The sequence below is a fragment of the Lepisma saccharinum genome, chromosome 23, assembly GCF_977018435.1.
Source record: "Lepisma saccharinum chromosome 23, izLepSacc3.1, whole genome shotgun sequence".
Classification (NCBI taxonomy): domain Eukaryota; kingdom Metazoa; phylum Arthropoda; class Insecta; order Zygentoma; family Lepismatidae; genus Lepisma; species Lepisma saccharinum.
In genome coordinates, this window is record NC_139251.1 from 28,666,499 (window position 1) to 28,686,886 (window position 20,388).

At 38.0% G+C, this 20,388-nt stretch overlaps 1 protein-coding gene across 3 annotated transcripts in view; it reads right to left on the reverse strand.

Annotated features, from left to right (window-relative positions):
• Prp4k (Pre-mRNA processing factor 4 kinase) overlaps positions 1–20,388 on the reverse strand; it is an 85,763-nt gene that overhangs the window by 31,696 nt on the left and 33,679 nt on the right. For all 3 annotated transcript variants that reach the window (XR_014443994.1, XR_014443995.1, XM_083144285.1), the window contains exons 6-10: positions 17,538–17,636; positions 17,237–17,324; positions 9,110–9,406; positions 7,168–7,400; positions 2,005–2,158 (exon numbers count right to left, since the gene is read on the reverse strand). Coding sequence is in view for 1 of the 3 variants with exons in the window: in XM_083144285.1 (XP_083000411.1) it covers positions 2,005–2,158; positions 7,168–7,400; positions 9,110–9,406; positions 17,237–17,324; positions 17,538–17,636 (871 nt within the window). In the remaining 2 variants the exon portion in view is untranslated. The remainder of the gene's footprint in view (positions 1–2,004; positions 2,159–7,167; positions 7,401–9,109; positions 9,407–17,236; positions 17,325–17,537; positions 17,637–20,388) is intronic.

Sequence of the window (20,388 nt, forward strand, 5' to 3'; positions counted from 1 at the left end):
AAACACGAAAGGTTTTGAAAGGTGTGAGACCCCGACCTTTGCCTAATCCCAAATTACCTTTTAGTTTAGTTCACGGATTGCACAAATAAAAATGTAGATACATCACAACTTCGATTAACACACTTGTATAATCACAATGATAATATTCACAGCCATTCAAATTTTATCAACGACTTTTCAAACAAAAAAAATATGTATCAGTGTTGCAAGCACCTTACATTTTTCCCAAAAAGTTCATAATAATTGTGAACGTCAATATTAGACAGTCACATGTGAGAGATGAATTTTGCTATGCTTCGTCACGAAATTATGCAAAATGAACTAAAAAATGTGAAATAAATTCTTAAACACAAAATGTAGGGTTTATTTACAGATGCGACACCATCCAAGGTTTGAATTATCCTGCGAGTTATGCAAATCACAGAAAATTGATGAATTCTGCTGTTAATATTTGAGAAGCAAAAATGGGCTCCTTTACACAAGAACAAACTTTAGTCTCTGATAACTGTAGAGCGACCTCAAGGAAAAGAACCTTTGGCAAAAAGTCTCCACGCACCTTTCCCTTCCTCCATTCAGCTCGGGCCATAAGAAAGCATGCTCCACTCTGCCCCTCCCCTCTATGCGTGAGTACAGTGCACAGAAGTCGCGGGTCTGCGCAGGTTTTTTTGCTTGTGATTCCACTATACATACTGAGTTATGTGAAGTGAAATGTTAATTTAGTGGAATAAGTAAAGTTTTTTAATCAAATTTAGGATTTCATTCACCATTTTAACGCAGAAATGCCATTTTATGGAGTGCTCTTGAATCTGAAATGTGACCAGTGTTTGTACCGAAATCTTGATCTTTTATTCACCATAAATGCGCGGTTCTACTTATTTAGCATTGCTTTTCTGCCAATTTTGGTTTATCATGATGATGAGCCAAAAGTTTAAGTAGATGAAATTGCTTATGAGCCACACAAAAAAACACCCACGCCCATGTTAGGTCTCATACCTGGAACTGCCAGTGGAGATACTGCAAGTCCAGCACAACGTACACAGCCACCAAGATGATTGTTCACAACTCAAACCATGAACATTTGGTCAAAAAATAGTGTATCATGCCTTCGACTTGAACCCGGGATCCCAGGCATCATAACCCGATAGTCTAATCACTTCATAAAAAGGGTCTGGTTGAAGAAGCTGGAAAGAGCTTCCTTCAAACACTCAATATCGGCAATCTTCAGCGAATCTTGAAAAATCTGCCGGAAATCGTAGAAAAAAAAATGCAAACGGAGCCTTATGCTAAAACACTGTTAACAACAGACGCAGTCTCGTCAACGGTTTTAACGATGAGAAATTCGAATTCCACATAAATAGTTAACATTTCTCACCCCAATTTATCGCGTAAACAGTCATTGCCTTCGAATTATTAATTGTTATGTAAAGAGTTGCGGAGTTGTGCTATAGAAATTATTAATTGTTACGTAAAGAGTTGCAGAGTTGCGCTATCAAAATAAGTTTTATTTCAGGACCGTGCCTAGTCTACTGATTCTACGAGAACATCAAGCTACAAGAATCCAGAGGAAAACGAACGTTCCTTTATACATAATTAATTTGCTGTAGATTTGAAACAGCTATATATTTAATATTCTATTACCATTACTTTTCGAGATTTTGATTACGTTTGTGAATATTTTAGATTCTAGATTCTTTTTATTATTCTTTTACTCAGATTGATTGGGATTGAAAAAATTTACAATCTGCACTCTCTATGTATGTAACAAGAATCTTAAGGCAATCGTCAAAGTTTGCAGCTGAATTTGCTTGAGCACAGGGTAGGCAAGGTTGAAAGTAGAACTTACTTCATTCACTTGCAAAAGGATCTTACATGTTAAAATAATTCTTGAATCTCTCCTAGTGGAAAATTATGACATGGTTTTCTCTTCATGATCTTATATGTTGTTAACAATTTGAACAAAAATTATGAGAATAATGATTTGCAAATACATAGTTCACAACTTACCTCTCTCAAATTCATACTAAGAGGTTCGAAAACCATACACAAATGCTGTTTATGGAAAAAGTGCCGAAATAACCTTAAACAGTGGAATCTATCATCAGGATCTGCATCATTGAGTCGTTTCAGAATTTCCAATTCTTTCAAACCAGTCTTGTGCCTGAAAAGGAAGTTTCATTTTTAAACATTAAAAAAAAGAAGATCTTTAATTAACACTATGTAAATTCAGTCAATTTATATTTTAGCATTATTTAACCATATGGATACTAAACGAAACAAATAGCTGTATTGTGAAAACTCTTCATATATTTACATGACATGAACAAAGTCTGTTTTAAGTCCACTTTATGCACAGATTGGCTAATCGGGACTGAACCTACATTTCTAAAGTGGGACCCAAACCACTAAGTGCCTCCAACAGTTACTAAATCAGGGTCCCTTGGACAATAAGGAAACAGCATTACCGTTATGCCCTTGGGGAGGCCCTACTCTACATGATATGGACAAAATCAGATCTAAAAATAATGTATTGTAAGAAAAGTATACTGTGTTTATATCTGTTGCATAGTAAGAACATTTCTGATATTTTCATTACATTTTCTATTATTAATAAACAAATACACTATGTGGAAGAAAGCCATTGGAACCACATGTCAGCGGATACCATCAGTTTTCTTGCAATCAATAGGAAGTCGGTTGCCTTTGGCAGCGATAACAGCAGCCACTCGTCGTGGTAAACTGGCCACAAGGTCATGTAGTACACAGAGTGGGATATTCCGCCATTCCTCCTGCAGTACAGTCACCAACCCTGGAAGTGTAGAAGGGCGAGGCGATCGTGATCTCAATCGGCACTCCAGTTAGTCCCATGGATGTTTGATAGGGTTGAGGTCAGGGCTCCGAGCAGGCCAATCCAGTCAGGTGACATTATTTCTGCATAACACTCCATGGTAGCCCTCGAAACATGACAAGTCGCATTATCGTCCTGGAACACACATTCTTAAGTTTCCATAGAAACGCCAATGTGGGGAGCATGTAGATGTCGAGAATATCTCGGTAGGATGCAGAAGTCATGTGGCATACACCGGTACCAGTGGACCCACACCATGCCAGCTGAAAAAAACCCCAGAACATGATGCCGCCACCACCATATTTCACTGTGGGCACTACACACTTGGGTAACAGACATTCTCCGGGTAATCATCATACCCACACTCTCCCATCTGACCGAAACAGTGTGAGGCGTGATTCATCGCTACATAGGACTTTCCGCCATTGTTCCACGTCCAGTTTCCCCGCTCTTTACACCAGCGTAGTCTCTGCCGTTTATTGTTTTTTGTTATCAGGGATTTGTGGGCAGCGGCTCGACCATGATAACCGAGTGCATGGGGCTCCTTGCGAAGTGTCTTGGTCGAAACAGTCAAATTGGTCGCACTTTGAAACTCTTCTGCAATCGAATGCATCGGACAGGTCCTGTTTTTTCCGAATCTCCATCTTCAGCACTCTCCTGTCCTGGTCATCCAATTTCGTGGGTCTTCCACTTTGTGGTGCATTGCTGCAGTGTCCCCTTTCCTTCCACTTCTTAATGACAAAGGCTACAGTTGATTTATCGACCTGTCGGGCATCTGCTACGCTACGTATACTCAGGCCTCTTATAGAGCAGCCTACTATGATCCCTTTTTCAAACACGGTGAGCTCTTTCCTGTCAGTCATTTTATCAGCAAATGATCTGAAAAGCCTCCTGCTTGCTGCCGTATATATACACGTCTGTACTCTCTTTTCCATGAGGAGTTCGTTTTAGAGTTGAAACCGGGGTGTCCTATGACTTTCTTCAACATAGTGTATTTCAATATCTTAAGTACATGCATATTTAATCTTTGCAAATGGTCCGTGTAGCCACATTCATCTTATAATTAATTATAATAAGAACTTTTGTTTCTTCAATGGCTGAAAATCCTTAATAGGTTTAATGTTTCAATGTAGTGCACACATGTCTTTCCCGATGTTTTGTTTTTGTATTGTTATAGTGTCTTGAAAAATAAGTACTTACAGTACGTCAAAACATTGAGCAAATTGAAGAATTTCAACCATTGAAAAACAAATGTTCTTCTTAAAAATTAATTTGGTATGTGTACCAAGGAAGACATTAAAAAAAATACACTTTAACTACAGTGGAACTTCAGTTTTATGTTTTGCAGGGGACTATGATGAAAGAACATAAAATGTCGTAAAAAGTAAAAGCAAGAAAAACAAATTTATAGCATATATATCTATCTATCTATCTATCTATCTATATCTATCTCTCTCTCTCTCTCTCTCTCTCTCTCTCTCTCTCTCTCTCTCTCTCTCTCTCTCTCTCTCTCTCTCGTCCGAAACACCCCCACCCCTTCCCCCAGCCCACAGGTGCAACAAACCCAGATGCAACACCTGCCCCATACTCATCACCTACCCCACCCTCCTGATCCCTACAGCGGCAGGTGAGTTCACCCTTCACCCTAAGGGCACCTGCCACTCATCCAATCTAATTTACACCCTCATCTGTCAAATCTGGGGCAACTTCTACCTAGGCGAAACCTCCACCCCCTTGAATCTAAGGATAAATAATCACCGTTCCTCCACCCAAAACTCCGATTTCACAGTTGCCATCCACACCAACAGCCATAACACCACCTTCAATAACTGCTTCCGTGTTGCCATCATCCACCTTTTACCCCCCCGCTCTGACACATCTTTCCGCAGGCGATGGGAAAGGGCCTATATAGCAGGCATGCACGCCACTATACCCCCCGGACTCAACCTAGCCAACCAGTAACTCTTTCCTCTCCTCCCCGAAACTACCCACCCACCTTACAGTGAACACTGGCTAAAGTATTTCGTGTTTCCTTTCAACTGTTTCTGGCAACACTGACCGTAGAGACGCTACGGTCAGTATTCTGTGCCTCTACTCACAGTGTCGTCGATCTTTTATCTACCTTCTTGAAAATGCGACTCAGATCGCGAAATATTGAATTATTTCTATTCGTGTGGTAAGTGTTTACTGTCTCCTTCATTATTTGTATTTATCCGCCCTTCTGGCACCATTTCTAACCCTATTCCTGTATGTGTGTGTGTGTGTGTGTGAGATATATATATATATATATATATATATATATATATATATATATATATATATATATATATATATATATATATATATATATATATATATATATAGGGACCATAGGGATTGAATGCAAAATTGAGGGGAATAAAATCCAAGAACATAAAAGTGGGGTTCCTCTCTTAACCTTTAGCTGCCTGGCAGTTGAAATTTTGACCACCACATGTGAACCCCTTAACAACGGATGGTCAATATTTCTTAAAAAGCAACATTTTGGGCAATGTCCAACGATTAAGGATTCAGGGAGGAAGCAGGGACAAAGGCCATATTGTCGAAAACTGTCCTGACCATGTGTTAGCATACGGCAGCAATTAAAGTGTCATTTCTTGAAAACTATAAACTGTATTTCAGTACTGTCTTTTTTGTTCATTAGTTTACGTATAAATGTATTATATACTGTAATTACAAAACAATACTATTATTGTTACTATTATTAACAAGTGCCATTTGAAAAAGCCATTTGTTTCTCTTTGGTTTCTATGGGATAAATTGAAGATAAAAGGCTACAACTGCTGAACTACTGCATCTTTTTGAACAGTTTAAATTCCAAATGTAAGAATGAGTAAAAAGCAACATTTTAGGTAACATCAGAAAATTAAGGGTCCTGGGGGAAGTGGAGGCAAAGGCCCGAAGATCAAAATTTTCCGTAATTAAGCAACATTTCAGAACCCCGTAATTTCCGTATTTTTTGCCAAAGTTGCAGCATGTGCATTACATATCCTCATAGAGTTGTCTTTTGTTGTGCTCTAAATTTGGTTCATCCGGCGTCCATAGGACACATTCTAGAAGCGAAATTCCGGACATCGTCCCGAAGCAACACTGCCCCTTTATATAAGGTTATTTACTCAAGAAATATAAATCTGATTTCAAAAAAAACTTTGCACGGTTGTACGAATGTCACTACTACACACACATTTTTTCATTCACTTCGGTCTATTGAGGGGGTACAGGGGCCGTATGCCAACTTTTTTTTAAAAAAAAATCTTCATCGTTTAACACTAATTATTGGGAGGTACAATGTCTAAATTTTATCTCCGCTAAAAGCACTGTCTTTAAGAAAGAAAAAAAAATCATCTGTCTACAACAACTTATCTGTCTACAATTAGTTCTTGAGTGAATTTTTTGTACTTCCTGGCAAGTTTGAAAAGTGCATGTTTGAACATGCGCTGACATGAACGAGAATATAGTTGCGTGAGAAGTCCGGCAGCTAAAGGTTAACGATAAATTCCTGGATTTTTCATATTTACATCACCTACAAATAACTCATTGAATATGCTGCCTTTCCTCCAATTTCTTCCAATAAAGAAATCTGTAAAGTTTTTCCAGTGAGCCTCAGCCACTGGGCAGGAACAGATGAAGATATGGTGGTTAGCTGTGAATATGGCATAGTCAAATAAGCAGAGCCAGATGGAGATGGCAATGGTATTAATTAGGATATGGGGAGTATGGTCCTTGGCAAGATCATGCTCAAATAGGTCCAGAAACGCTTGATAACAACACTCTTGACATGACAAGGAAGTGATGTCATTAAATACGCACTGGCCCTAATGCTTTGAAGGAGGGGGCTAAGAGAAGGGGAAAGAAATCCGCAGCCATAATGAAGCGACTCCTACAGGAAAATGAGAAAAATTTAGAGAGTGACAATTGCCGAACTACTGTGTGTCTCCACAGGGTATCAAACACGGGACCCCTTGATAACAAGATGACGACGTTACCACGACGCCATGGAGAATGACGAGTAAGGACAAATATAAAATGTACAGAAAACCAGACTTGGACACTGACATCAAATTAGGTGCCTAAAATGGCTGGGACATGTGAAAAGGGTGAGGGACAGCAGAGCAATAAAGAAATATGATGTCCAAGGAAGAGGTGGATGGAGGACATAGATGACGATTTGACGATGGAGGCAGAAAGCCAAAGAGAGAGAACAACAGGCTAAGATCATTGAGGATGTTAAGGCTCTTTAGGGGCTGTAGCATCGTTGAGAAACGTAAGGATTCAATACTCACATAATTTCATTGTTCCTTATAATCTTCACTGCTACATCCTGGTTACCTCTTGCCCCATCGCGAGCACGGATCACATTTGAGAAAACTCCCTGGCCAGTGTAGCCATATACAACATAACGTCCATCCAGAACCTCACCGATCCGTACTCTGTAATATCCTTCGGCATCATCCCAGTTATCTGTTAGGCTGGGATTCTCCGGAGCACCGTGTAATTTTTCAACAGCTCCTGGGCTCTGAAAATAAAAATTAGATTGATTAATTTATAATCACTTGCGTGCACAACTCTTTCTAACGGAACGGAAAACAGGTGTTCCTTTAATTCATCAGTGTAATGCAGCAATAAAAATTGAAAAGCCAGCTCAGTGGCCAGCATATAAATGGTTGGCGTTCCTCGGGAGTGTCGATTCATCGATTTCATACAGTTAACACTAGGGAACGGAATTTAAGATGCAGCACCTTTGCAAGAATATAGCTGTTTTCATACCGATCATTTGCGATATATATTCTAGGACATGAAATCAAGTAAAACAAACACACATTGTTGCACCTTTTTCTTGAGATTAGCACATTAACCCCTTTCATGCTTCAGCACATTTCTCCTTCCTTTTCTTGTTTCATGTTGTTAAAAAATTGGTGAGAAAAATAAAATCCTTATCATCATGATTAGCCAAAAAGTGTTGGAAAAGGGATGCTGAATAACAAAAATACGAACATATATAAAAGTAGAAAAATACGATTCACAAAGAAAGGAAATTAGTCACGTTTCGGGGAATGCAAGATGCAGTAGCAAATTAATACACTAAAAAGAAGATCCATGAAAATGGTTTATCAGGCATTTTCTTTAATTTCAGTGGCCACTGGCACTTTCCTCTTTTAACCACTATTGCTTTGTAAACTTTTATTGTGTATAGTTTCGTGGACCTCTGTTAGGTGTGATCTTGTCACTTACTAGTCTGCTGCTGTAGAAGTCAGGTTAAGATTTGGTGTGCCTTCTGCAGAGCCAAACAACAGCGCAACAAGTTCTCAAGAGAATGGTGGTAGAATTAATAATAGAACACCAGATAACCCAGATTCATGGATAAGTGAGTACATATATATTGTTCCATCACAGAATTACAACAAAATGGATCATAAACAATGACCAATTCTTCATTTGTATATGGAATCCTTTACATTAATATGATTTTCCATAAAATGCTTGAGGCATATTTCGAAAATACTGACTATGCATATGCATGATACCACAACCTTACAAGATAAAAATTGTTTGTGCAATTATTAATGCATTTTTTAAAAAACTGCATATCCACAATGAATTAATACTTTTGTTGAATTTTAAAAAGTCCACTTTGCCAATCTCTGTGGCAGAGTGGTTAGCACAAGGTACTAACACTCCAGGGGTCCTGGGTTCAAATCCCAGCCTGAACATTCTCTGTGAGTGCTCTTTCATAAATTTCAACATATCCACCTTCATCCTCGTCTTCTCAATCCGAAGTGTGGCAGAAAACTGAAGTCAAGTAAACCAAATTAATCAATTAAATGCACTTTATGCACCAATAGGCTAATTGGGACTGTAAATATTGAATAACTTCAAGTGGGATGTGGACCACCATGTGCTTCCACTGGATATCGAACTTGGGATCCCTCGATTACAAGGCAACCGACGTTACCACAATGCTATTGGGGAAGTCCAATTTCCATAGGAGCCAATAGGCTAAAAAACAGCACAGCACATACACCAAACCCCCAATTGAAAAACATCGACCTCATCTCAGGGGCATCACTAGAGACAAAGACATACAGGTTAGAAGAGGAAGACAGCAACTTAATTGTTCTTCGGTAAGTGAGACAAACAGTTTTGGGCATTTCCCTTACAAGTATGTAAAATACAACACATATATTTTATTTTACGGCCATCCATGAATTTATCAGCACTACTTACATTGTATTCTTCACTGAATAAGTCATTCTCAGCAAACATGTCCCATTCATTTCTCTTTCCATCCTTACGTTCTTTCCTTTCCTGCTTATTTTGCTTATCCTGATCAGAATTTTCTTTCAACTCCTCCTTTGACTTACGTCTCTCTTTTATTTCTTCCTTCTTAATGTTTTGGGCATGGTAATTAATAGAATTATCATCCGTCCCTGAGTCAGGCAGCAGGCGAGACTCAGGAGGACTACTGGTGCCAGACACATTAGTGCTTGACAAGTTGGAGTCATCATTTCCGGCTCCTAGTCTCTGGAAAAAATAAAAAAAGCAATGCAAGATCAGTAAAGAATGCTTTCCACAAATCTGAGCTCAGGAAGTGACCTCACTGTTACATAACCTTGCACACCACAACAGTGATTCTAGAATTAGGGGACACATGAGAAAGGAAAATAATAATAATAATTGAAGATCGAAAAGTTTTAATTTTTCTTCTTCTTGAAACTACATGTGTAATATTATGATGCTATATGTACGAGGGAAAGTCAAAAATTATCTACACTCAGGTTGATCACACTGCCTTCAGCGCTTGTGCGCTATAAGGTTGTACTTTTGTGGTCATGTGGCCGAGGTTTGATCTTAATCGCTCAATTTTTCTTTCTTTTGTTACAGACTAAACATGGCTGCTCCACTGGCAGTGTGCACCAAGGAAGAACAGCGATCAGTGTCCGATTTCTCTTGTCTGAAGGTGTGTCAGGGACTGAAATTCATCGCAGGCTTTCAGTACATCTGATGTTGTCAGAATAATCTCTTTGGATGATGGGTGACCATCGGTTCATCAGAATCATCTCTCAAGCTTGTTGACTCTTCCCATCAGTGGTGGAGGTTGATGGGCATCCTACGCTTCGTGTTTCACGCTTGTCCAGCTATTTTTAAACCTCTCGATCAACTTATACACAATTCTAAGTGGTAAAGCGCTGTTCCTGTATTGTACTGAAAGGCTGTGATGAATTTCAACCCCTAACACATCTTCAGACCAGAGAAATCGGATCACTGATCTGTGTTCTTCCTTGGTGCACACTGCCAGTGGAGCAGCCATGTTTAATCTGTAACAAAAGAAAGAAATATGGAGCGATTAAGATCAAACCTCGGCCACATGACCACAAAAGTAGAACCTTATAGCACACAAGCGCTGAAGGCAGTGTGGCCAACCTGAGAAAAGTTGTGGCAAAAGTGTAGATAATATTTGACAAACTCATATAAGCAGCAGAACTGAAAGCAAGTTCAGTTTGCAATTTGTGCCGTAACAGCGCTACAATCGCAAGGGTGCACATGTGCACGAAGTTGTTTGACCCATTGGCAATGCATAAATGTCAGTTTGAGGAAATATAATAGTGCAGACTCTTCACAGTGCTTTAGGATATGTTCAATAAAATCAAGACATCCGTTGTGTGTGAAGAGCACTCTGTGATCCGATATTAGAATATGTGGAATGTGTCAACAGCTGAAATCCACCATCAGATTGATGAGGTGTATGGGGAACAGATCATGAGTGCCTCAATGGTAGGGAGATGGGTGCGACAGGTTAACAAAGGGTGGAACAATGTGCAGGATGAGAAATGCAGTGGGCAACCATCTGCAGTGGAAGCAAAGGTTATAGAGAACAGATGATTCACTCTGTCGGCACTTTCAGTGCATTCTCCAACATGCTGTTACCACTTGTTCATCACAGGTGACATCGTTCTACAATACGGGGATACAAAACATGTTTTCTCGTTATGATAAGTATCTGAACAGTGGTGGCGACTATGTTGAAACTTACCCAAGATATGTACTTCACTGTGCAATCAAGTCTTTTGTTCCAATATATTTTGTGTTCTTTTTATTGGCAAATGATTTGATTTAGTTTATTTTACTTCAAGTTTTGTGCCTCTTGGCTAATTTGCGAAGATGGGGATGAGTGATGAAATTGATGAATGGACATTCACAAACAATCAAGCCCCAGCGGGATTCAAACCCGGGACCCTTGGCATTATTGGCAAATGGAACTTACTTTCTGGATGACCCCTGTTATTATTGAAAATGTCATACTCCATGCTAATGACTCAAGTCGTAGCCCAAGATTCTTTATTATTTTTCTCTTTAGGGTGTTGGGTTGAATTACCCCCGGCTTTGGGCTTCTGATTTCAGATCATTCAACAAGCAAATTCTTATTGTATTATAACTTTATTATCAGTCTGCTGAATAATATTTAGTCCATGCTAATGACAACAAATTAATATACAGGCCTTGGTTTCAGAAGAAAAGTATTTGTAACCAAATCAGTTACACAAGATTCCTCCAAAGTAAATGGCCACTCACCGCTTGAAATAGTTTTGCCATATGTACTATTGTTCTAAAGAAAGATAATACATATTCCTATCTTCCAAACATCAAATTCAAATTTGACCATGCTGATGACATAGAATTGATGGGAACAAGTTTATTCACATTCCCATTTATTTGCAGTGTTGATAGTCTTTTCATTGTATTATGAATTATCACTTAGTTTATACAAAAAATATTTTTACTTCGTAATGTAACAAGTATCAACTAAAGGTTAAAAGATTAAAAATCAGTAACTTACGTGTGTGAGCATGAGATTTGTCGAACTACGTTTCGAAGGTTATACTACCTCCTTCTTCAGTATGAAACGATGTTTTCAGACACCTGACATTGTGCCTCGTCGAGAAAGAGTTAGTTGAGGATTTAGGTCAAAAGGTATAGGAAAAGACACTTTCTAAAAAGATGATGTAAAATACACATACTAAAACCGTGCAATACTCATATAAAAACAAAAGAACGTTCAAAGCTGATGAAGGCGAACTGCCGATCGGTGCTTGGGGTAGGCAAATTCACGGTGTCAGCTCATACCTGGAGAAGGAAAACTCCTCCCCTCTGGTTTTTCCTCAACTGGGGCTCGTGAGTCACCAATCCAAGGTGAATTCAACTTCCACCTCGGCGGCTTTCCTAACCTCGGGGGTAACATGGAAGCCCATCTCGTCTCTATTCCCGGCAGCTTTATCCCATTTTTTAAAAAAGTTTATCCAGCCGTCTTCAAAGTTTCCGTCATCCCTATTGAGTTTATTCCTATTATCTGCGCATATATAGGCTGCCTCATACACATTCCTATCTAATTTATTGTTAATTTTCCTGATGACTTCTCTTTTGGCGATCTTATGCTGGTTAACTAATACATGATAATCCTGTCTTGGGTATACCCTCCTTTACATCTTTATCGTGCTCACCCCACCAAATTTGCATACTTCTCCTGGTCTGTCCCACGTATTCCTTTCCGCATTCACATACTATCCTGTACACTCCCTTTTGCTCTTCAGGGTTATCGCGCCTATCCTCCCTCCCTTTCTTATAAGGCGTGAAGTGTTTTTCAATGCTCCGAGGTGCTCTCACCCCACATTTTATCCCGTATCCCCTCACGGATTTTTCAATTTTCTCGGAAACACCCTTAAAATACGGAATCCCGACAAAATATGTGTTCTTTTCATCTTTTCCTACATCTGTTTTATCTTCATCTTCATCTTTATCATTTTGTGATAGTTCTTGTCTAACAATCTTTTTTGCTTTCCTAGCTACTTTTTCAATGTTGCGGACAGTATACCCATTCTGTATACCCACCTTCCTTATCCATTCTTCTTCTTTTTCTTTCTCTTTTTCGTCATTGCACAGCCTTTCGGCGCGAATGAAAAAGTTAAGAAAAACATTTAACTTAGTTCTATTCGAACGTTGGGATCTCTTATGGAGGTACAGCTCGCCAGCCAACGGTTTATGAAAGACCCCGGTTACAATTCGTTGTCCGGTTTTAGTGAGGCACAAGTCTAGAAAGTGAATCTTTCCGTTAGCCAGATCTTCTCTGGTAAAACCAATTCTGGAATCTTGCTTGCCCAATTGGTTGAAAATGCTATGAAGTTTGGTTTCATTCCCTATGATGAGGATGTCATCTACATATCTCCCATAGTATTTTACCCCTCCCCCCACATGCTCCATGGCGGCTTTTTTGATATAGTGCATGAAAATGTTGGTCACGAGGCCCGAAATAGGGTTACCCATGGCCAACCCTTCTTTTTGTCGGAAGATTTTTATCGTTAACATAGAAGTAATTGTACCCCGTAATGAGAAAATACCACCTGACATATTCCCAGGCGACCAAGATTTCAACATTTTGGTCTATTAACCATCTATACAAGCAATCCCCAGCTTTGTCCAGGGGGACACTGGGATACAGATTAATAACATCGAAACTACAGATTGCATCTCGTTCTTCTATGGTAAGTTTTTCAATGGTTTCTTTTGACCATAAGGGAGTTTTTGATACTAAACTGAGTGTCCATATTAATTTTCCCCATCCCTTTAATCATTTCTTTAGATAGACCATAACCCGGATGCGCATACATGGGGATGATGGGTCTGAGGGGTATCCCTTCCTTATGGGTATTTGGTATCCCAAAGGCCGTGGGAATATTCCCTTCTTTAACACTCTTAAGTAGTTTCTTTTTTTCTGCGCTTCCCAAAGTAAAACTGGTTTCAATGCCTTTTTTAAGTTCACGTTTAATCTTATTAAACCTCTCTTTCCACCGACATCTTGGTCTCCCCCTTGGCCTTATTCCCACTCCTTGTGCATGGTAAGCTCTCTTACTGGTAGTTTTTCTGCATCCATCCTCTTCATGTATCCGAACCATCATCTGTGCCTGATCTATCTTGTCCTGAAGCTTCACCACACCCACTGTCTGTCGGATCATCTCGTTCCTTATTCCATTCCTTCTAGTCTTCCCCAATATACTGCTTAAAAATTTCTTCTCCACTGCCTGCATCTTTCTTTTGTCTCTCTGTCAACTGTCCAATTCTCCGCTCCACACAAACAAGTTACAAAGGTGTAAAAAAAAGTTTTTGTACAAAGTGAAAACAAATATGGATAAAAGGCAGCTGTGGAGTCGCTTGAAATAATTTTTGATTTGCATTGATGGTCTGTGTGGGTATTTATGGAACCGATAAAAGAACGATAATTTTTTTATGCATTACAGATGATTTTATGGGGTTAATTACGGCACATTCATAAAAAAGCATATTTATTTAAATTACGAGGTGTACTGGCAACATTGATCGTGTCAGAGGGCAGTACCAGGTTTATCTGACATCTGGATATGTTATTGAAATAATACCCAGATGAAATAAAATATTTGAAACTTATCGTACGAAAACCTAACTATCCATCTTTCTGTACGATTCTGGGTATTGATTGAACAACATAGATAGATGTCAGGCACACCTGGTACTGCCCTGTCACATGACCAATGTTGGCAGGACAACTCCTAATCTTTTTTTTTTTTTTTAAAAAAAAAACTTCCTTTCTTATGAACATACCATAATTAACCCCATAAAATAGTCTGTAAAGCAAAAAAATATATACGTAGTTCTTTCAATAATTCGATAAATACCGACACAGACCATCAATACAAATAAAAAATTATTACAACTGCCTTTTCTCTTTGTTTTTACTTCCAAAAAACATTTTTACACCTTAGTAACTTTTTACGAATACTGAACGTTCATGTATAACATGATTTTCTTGTTTAATGTTTCAAATATATCCACATAGACAAAAGTTAGTACACAGTATAAGTGTCATGTCTCTATCGTTTCTTGTACATAAGTTACGTATGTTCAATGTATCAGTTGTGTGACTTTTCGGAGACCCTGTACAATGCAGGTAAATGCAAAATCAAGGAAGCAAAATTTTGTTTTCACTGTTGTTAGATGGTGTCAGCTTTCTGTGAGAACCTGAGCACTGCATCTTTATCAGCACCTTTGAGGACCTTTAGCTAAATACATTCAACCTGTACTTATTTCTGAATGGTAATTGGTCATATTTATGACTAGGGCTCGGATTTTTAGGTGCTAAAAATCAGAAAAATATTTATTTTTATGTGCTTAAAAAATATGGAAAATATTTACACTTTATGTACTTAAACATGGAAAATATGCATTTTTATGTGCTAAAAATGTTGAAAATTTCTGCTTAAAACAGCTCTACTCACCAGATGAAATTAGCATGTTTTGCTGAAAAATGGTGAATTACAATACACCATAACTGTCATCTTCAAATTGTCCATTACAAAGGATTGACGATTGTCTCGAAACAGTGCCTTATACTGCGAAAATGTTCGTTCTACATCACATGAAGTCAACCTCGCATACTTAAGGCATGATATTTCACTCACACTTAAATATCCAATATTGTCTTCCTGTTCACCGTCCAATACATTCGAAATGTTACACATAATTTTAAAGCCGGAATTTTTTGCCATGACATCTTGGAGTTTTCTGCGAAGCAATTATGCCTTTGGTCCATTAAGTTTGTTGAGCTTGCTCTCCACTTCACGAACTTCTTTAACTGCTTCTGACAAAGGAATATCCGTTGCTTCTAGTTTCTTGATCGTATTACATAGGAAACTCAAATTTGCAGAAATATAAGCCAGGTCATTTCTTAATGTAGAGTCACTCAACATACCTTGAAGAATTTCAATTGAAGAAGCATCATCTTTATTCAGTCCATTAACAACAGATGAAAATTCTTCAAAATTTTCTGCATAGTATGCAACAGCATTAAGCCATGTTCCCCACCGCGTAACTACAGGTGTGGGTGGCAACGGTGTTTGGGGATTTTCCTTTTTGAAGATTTCAATCCTTGTTGGCGATTTCACAAACACCTTTTTTCTATTCGAAACCAATTTATCTACATTAGGATATACATTTCTGATTTCTTCACATACCCTATGCAATCCATGAACAATGCACGTAACATGAGTCATTTTAGGATAACAGACTGCAAGACCTTCTGCTGCTTTCTTCATATATGCTGCAGCATCTGTGAGCAAAAGTAAAACATTGTCGAACTTCACCCCCACTTGGCCACAATATGTGCATGGTTTCATTGAACAATCTAGCAATTGTAACATGATTTGTGGACACAGTTCTTGGCACGTTAAAAGAAAAGATTTACTTGAAATTGTTTCATCATTTTTCAAGAACCCAACAACTACATTTCCCACTTTCCTACCACTTGAGTCCGTACTTTCATCTATGCTGACCCAGATTTTTTAATTCTCACAGATATCACGAATTTTCTGCATCGTTTCTTCGTAACACGTTGGGAGGTAACATTTCCTTAAAGTAGACTCATCTGGGGTGTCGATGTTTGTGTATTTGCCTAAAAAATTTCGCAGCTGAGGATGATTCACCTTATAACGCGGTATGTCAGCAGAAACAAAAGCCATACACAAATCCGCACAATAAGGAGAAAACTTGGATGGTTCTTGAGACGAACTTGGGATGGGGTCACCAATAAGGGATTGTTTGCTTTTCACACGCACAGCTGCAGCAATATGTTTACTGCCATTCACATGTTGGGTTACCTGAGATCGCTGTTCTGCTGTTATGGCTTTTCCACAGGGCTGACAAAAGAGTAGCTTTCCATCAGTGGTAAATGTGTTCTTGAATTCTGCAACATATTGCTGCAAACGATAGCTTGGTGCAGATTTCACTTACGGCATTTTCAAACACGCACACGCTTACAGAAAACTCGCACCTTTCGAACGAAAAATAGTGCTTCTCCCACGCAATACCACGCCAAGCAAATACTATGGAACAATCTGTCCACTACTGAACGTTGAGCTTACGTTTTACCTCTCAGTATGGACAATTCGTTACATCCAGACTGGATACTGTTGCCAGGTCTTGCAGAAATTTTTCCCTCTCTAAGATGAGAAAATAAATACAGCGACTATAAAAAAAAACCTTTTGATTTTTTTCTGGGAAATCTTAAAAAGATAAGAAAATTTAAGCAGATACGAAATTTTATGTGTAATTTTTGGGACAAAACATTCATTTTATGCATTTATGAGCGAATATTAAGAAATATGTATTTACATAAAAAAAATTGGAAAATATGTTTTTTTATGTGAAATAAAATTTGATATATAGGCTCCAGTTACTATGATCGGAATTTGTAACTCACTTACGAGGTCATATCTACTCGCAGAAAAAATATTTATTTACCTAAAAATCCGAGCCCTATTTATGACTTACTTTTAGTAACTCCTCCCTCTGTTTTCTTCTTCTCTGAATAATTTGTTCTTCATCCTCCTCATCTTCATCAATATCAATATTAGCAATTCTGAAATGAAAAATAATAATAAAATTAAAACAAGCTATAAATATGACTTGCATGAAAGTTAAAAATATAAATTCCAAAGCCCAATTTTATGAAACTTTTGACCCATCTTATAGTCTCTTATTATAACTAAATTTAATTAAAGCATCTTTATATTCATTTTACATGCAAATTATGGATCAAGCTGATAACATGAACAAGAATGATGGAACTTACTCTTCATCCGATGATGATGATTTTTCTGCTTTAAGACCTTCTGATAAACTGTCTTTAAACTTGTCACTTTTATCGCCTGTTCTATTTTTGCCTTGAGACCTGAAATAATAAAATACACATGTGGTAATTAATAAGGACATGTATATTTCGTTTTTGACAAAAACATGAAATGTGAAATAACACACTGTAATGTTCATTTTTGATGTTTTTGAAAGATGTGAGGTACATTTTGCTACAATCTTTTGTCACAAAATGTGAAATTCAGAGTTTATTTACCAACGCGACACTTTCCAAAGTCTGAATTATCCTGTAAGTTATGCAAATCACAGGTAATTGTTTAATTATGCTGTAAATATTTGACAAGGAAAATATGGGCCCCTTGACACAGGGATAAACATAATTCTCTAAAAACTACAGAGATGTGCAATTAGACGGGAAATGTTTAATTTGTGTAATACCTACAGATTTTTAAATCAAATTTAGGGTTTTATTTAGCAATTTTAAAATCAAAATACCATTTTTATGTACCACTTATGATCCCAAAATTTGCCTAGTTTCTGTACTGAAATCTAATCTTTAATTCACCATAGTTGGCTCTAGTAATTAACTACAGATTAATGTTTCAACATCATTGGATATATTAAAGATAGTAAAGAATGATCTTAAACTTACTTAAGTGAACTTTTTTTTACTTCCAATGCAGCATAAGTTAGTGGATGTAGGTAGACTTGAACTGGCCATCACTCTTAACATTACATTAATGTAAATAACATTTTAAAACCATGAATGAAAAATTTTCAGAGGGTAGTTTCAGAGGCTTTATCACTCAACAAAAGCAGCCATTTTTATGTTGAAAATGTCTCTTAACTTTCTCCGCTGACAGCCAAAACTAATGCGAAATGGACATGTTTGCTGCTCAAATGCTGCTATTTTTTTTTCGCCCCCTCTACTCATCATGTTTCTTTAAATGTGTCGTTCAAATCTTCCCGTTTTAATTGTTTGTACCGTGCTATGTCTATTTTAAAAAAGTAATTTTAGTGCTTTAGCAGGATTTTTGTGATTCTGTGAATTTACATCATTTCTTGTTTTTGGCCTTCAACTTGTCCTAGCTTGTTATTCTATTTCTCAACCTAACTTAGCCTAAGTCTCCCATAACCAGAGCTGTGTGATGTAAGATGCAAGCTTTGGCTACGGGACGCGCATAGGATAGAGTCTTCGCAGGGAAGCCTGGCAACTTTTCCTGAGATTTCGGCTTGTGTAGGGTATAATACGGATGCGAAACTTGGTCCATTACAGTGAAAGAGGAACATAAATTAAAAGGATTTGAAAATAAAATCCTTAGGAAAATATTTAGACCTAAAACGGATGAGAAGACTGGAGTGGAGAAGGTTACATAATTTAGAACTACATAATTTGTATTCATCTCCAGATATTGTTAGAATGATTAAATCAATAAGACTTAGGTGGGCAGGTCACATGTGGCACAAATGGGAGAAGAAGAGTTTACAGATTCTTGTTGCAAAACCTGATGGTGATTCTTGTTGGGTAACCTGATGGTAAGAGACCAGTAGAAAGTCTAAGACAATGATGGAGAGATAACGTTGAGATGGACCAAAAGAATGGAAATGAGGGATGGAAAAAAGTGGAAAGATCTTGCTCAGGATAGGGACAAATGGAAGGCTAGGGAGTTAGTTATTATGGGTCTCCCATCATTGTGAGGAAATTTGGGAGCTATGAATAAGTAGTATACCCCGGTTACGGAAACCAACAATTTTGATTTTTGATTTGATTTGGTGTTTTAAGTCCACTTTATGCACAGTACGGCTAATCGGGACTGGACCTACAGTTTAAAGTGGGATCCGAACCACTTGTGCCTCCAGCGGGTATCGAATGGAAACCAACAACAATGACTCTCAGCTTGCGTCACTCTTTAACTGGTATGATGATCGCTCGCCCATCTTTGTGTTGCTGTCGTCCACAAGTGCTGCAGTATAAGGAAGACATTTCTAATCATTTTCAGTTGCTGTGTTGCATTGTTTTCATTTATTTCATTAAAGGCCATAACGAGCTGTTATAAAATAAAGGCAGCAGCTTGCCGGTTGAAGGGCACTACTAAATAAGGCCGGCAGTCAGTAGTTAGGCTCTGACCCTCATGGACGGTTATGTCATGTTATAACTTAATGCAAACCCCAGTCAGTCAGTAGATTCTTCAACTTTGTATTTTGTTTGATTAATTGATTTGGTTTATTGTACTTTGCTTTTCTAAAACTCTTGGCTAATTGTGAAGACAAGGATGAGTATTAACAAGATGAAATTGATGAAGGGGCCACTCACAAAAACCCATACTGGGATTTGAACCCAGCGGCCACTGGCATCGTAGCACACTATACTCGGCTGAAGACAACTATTCTACGGCTATTAGCTGCTTTGATGCAGGGAATTAATCGGCTGCTGGAAATGCCATGCGATACTTCACAACTTATCTGTTACCGGAAAATGCTCATTACCTCGAGCATGCGAATGCTTGAAATGAACGACCTTAAAAAAAAAGCACCATCTCACTAGTGAAACATTATTATATTTTATTTACAATCACGCAGGCAATTCAAATACAGGCAAGTGCACTGCTATTTGTTGTTTCGTTTTTATCATATTGTCCCATTTAACCTAACAAAATTGTAAAGCAATAAGATTTCGAAGTTACACAACAACACCAATGCCATCTTGTTGTGAACTCATCTCGTTATTCAAACTTTTTTTTACTGTGAAACTGTCAAGCGATGAGATTTCGAAGTTATATTATGACATCAATGCCATCTAGCAGAGAGGTTATAAAACTTTCTTCATTACT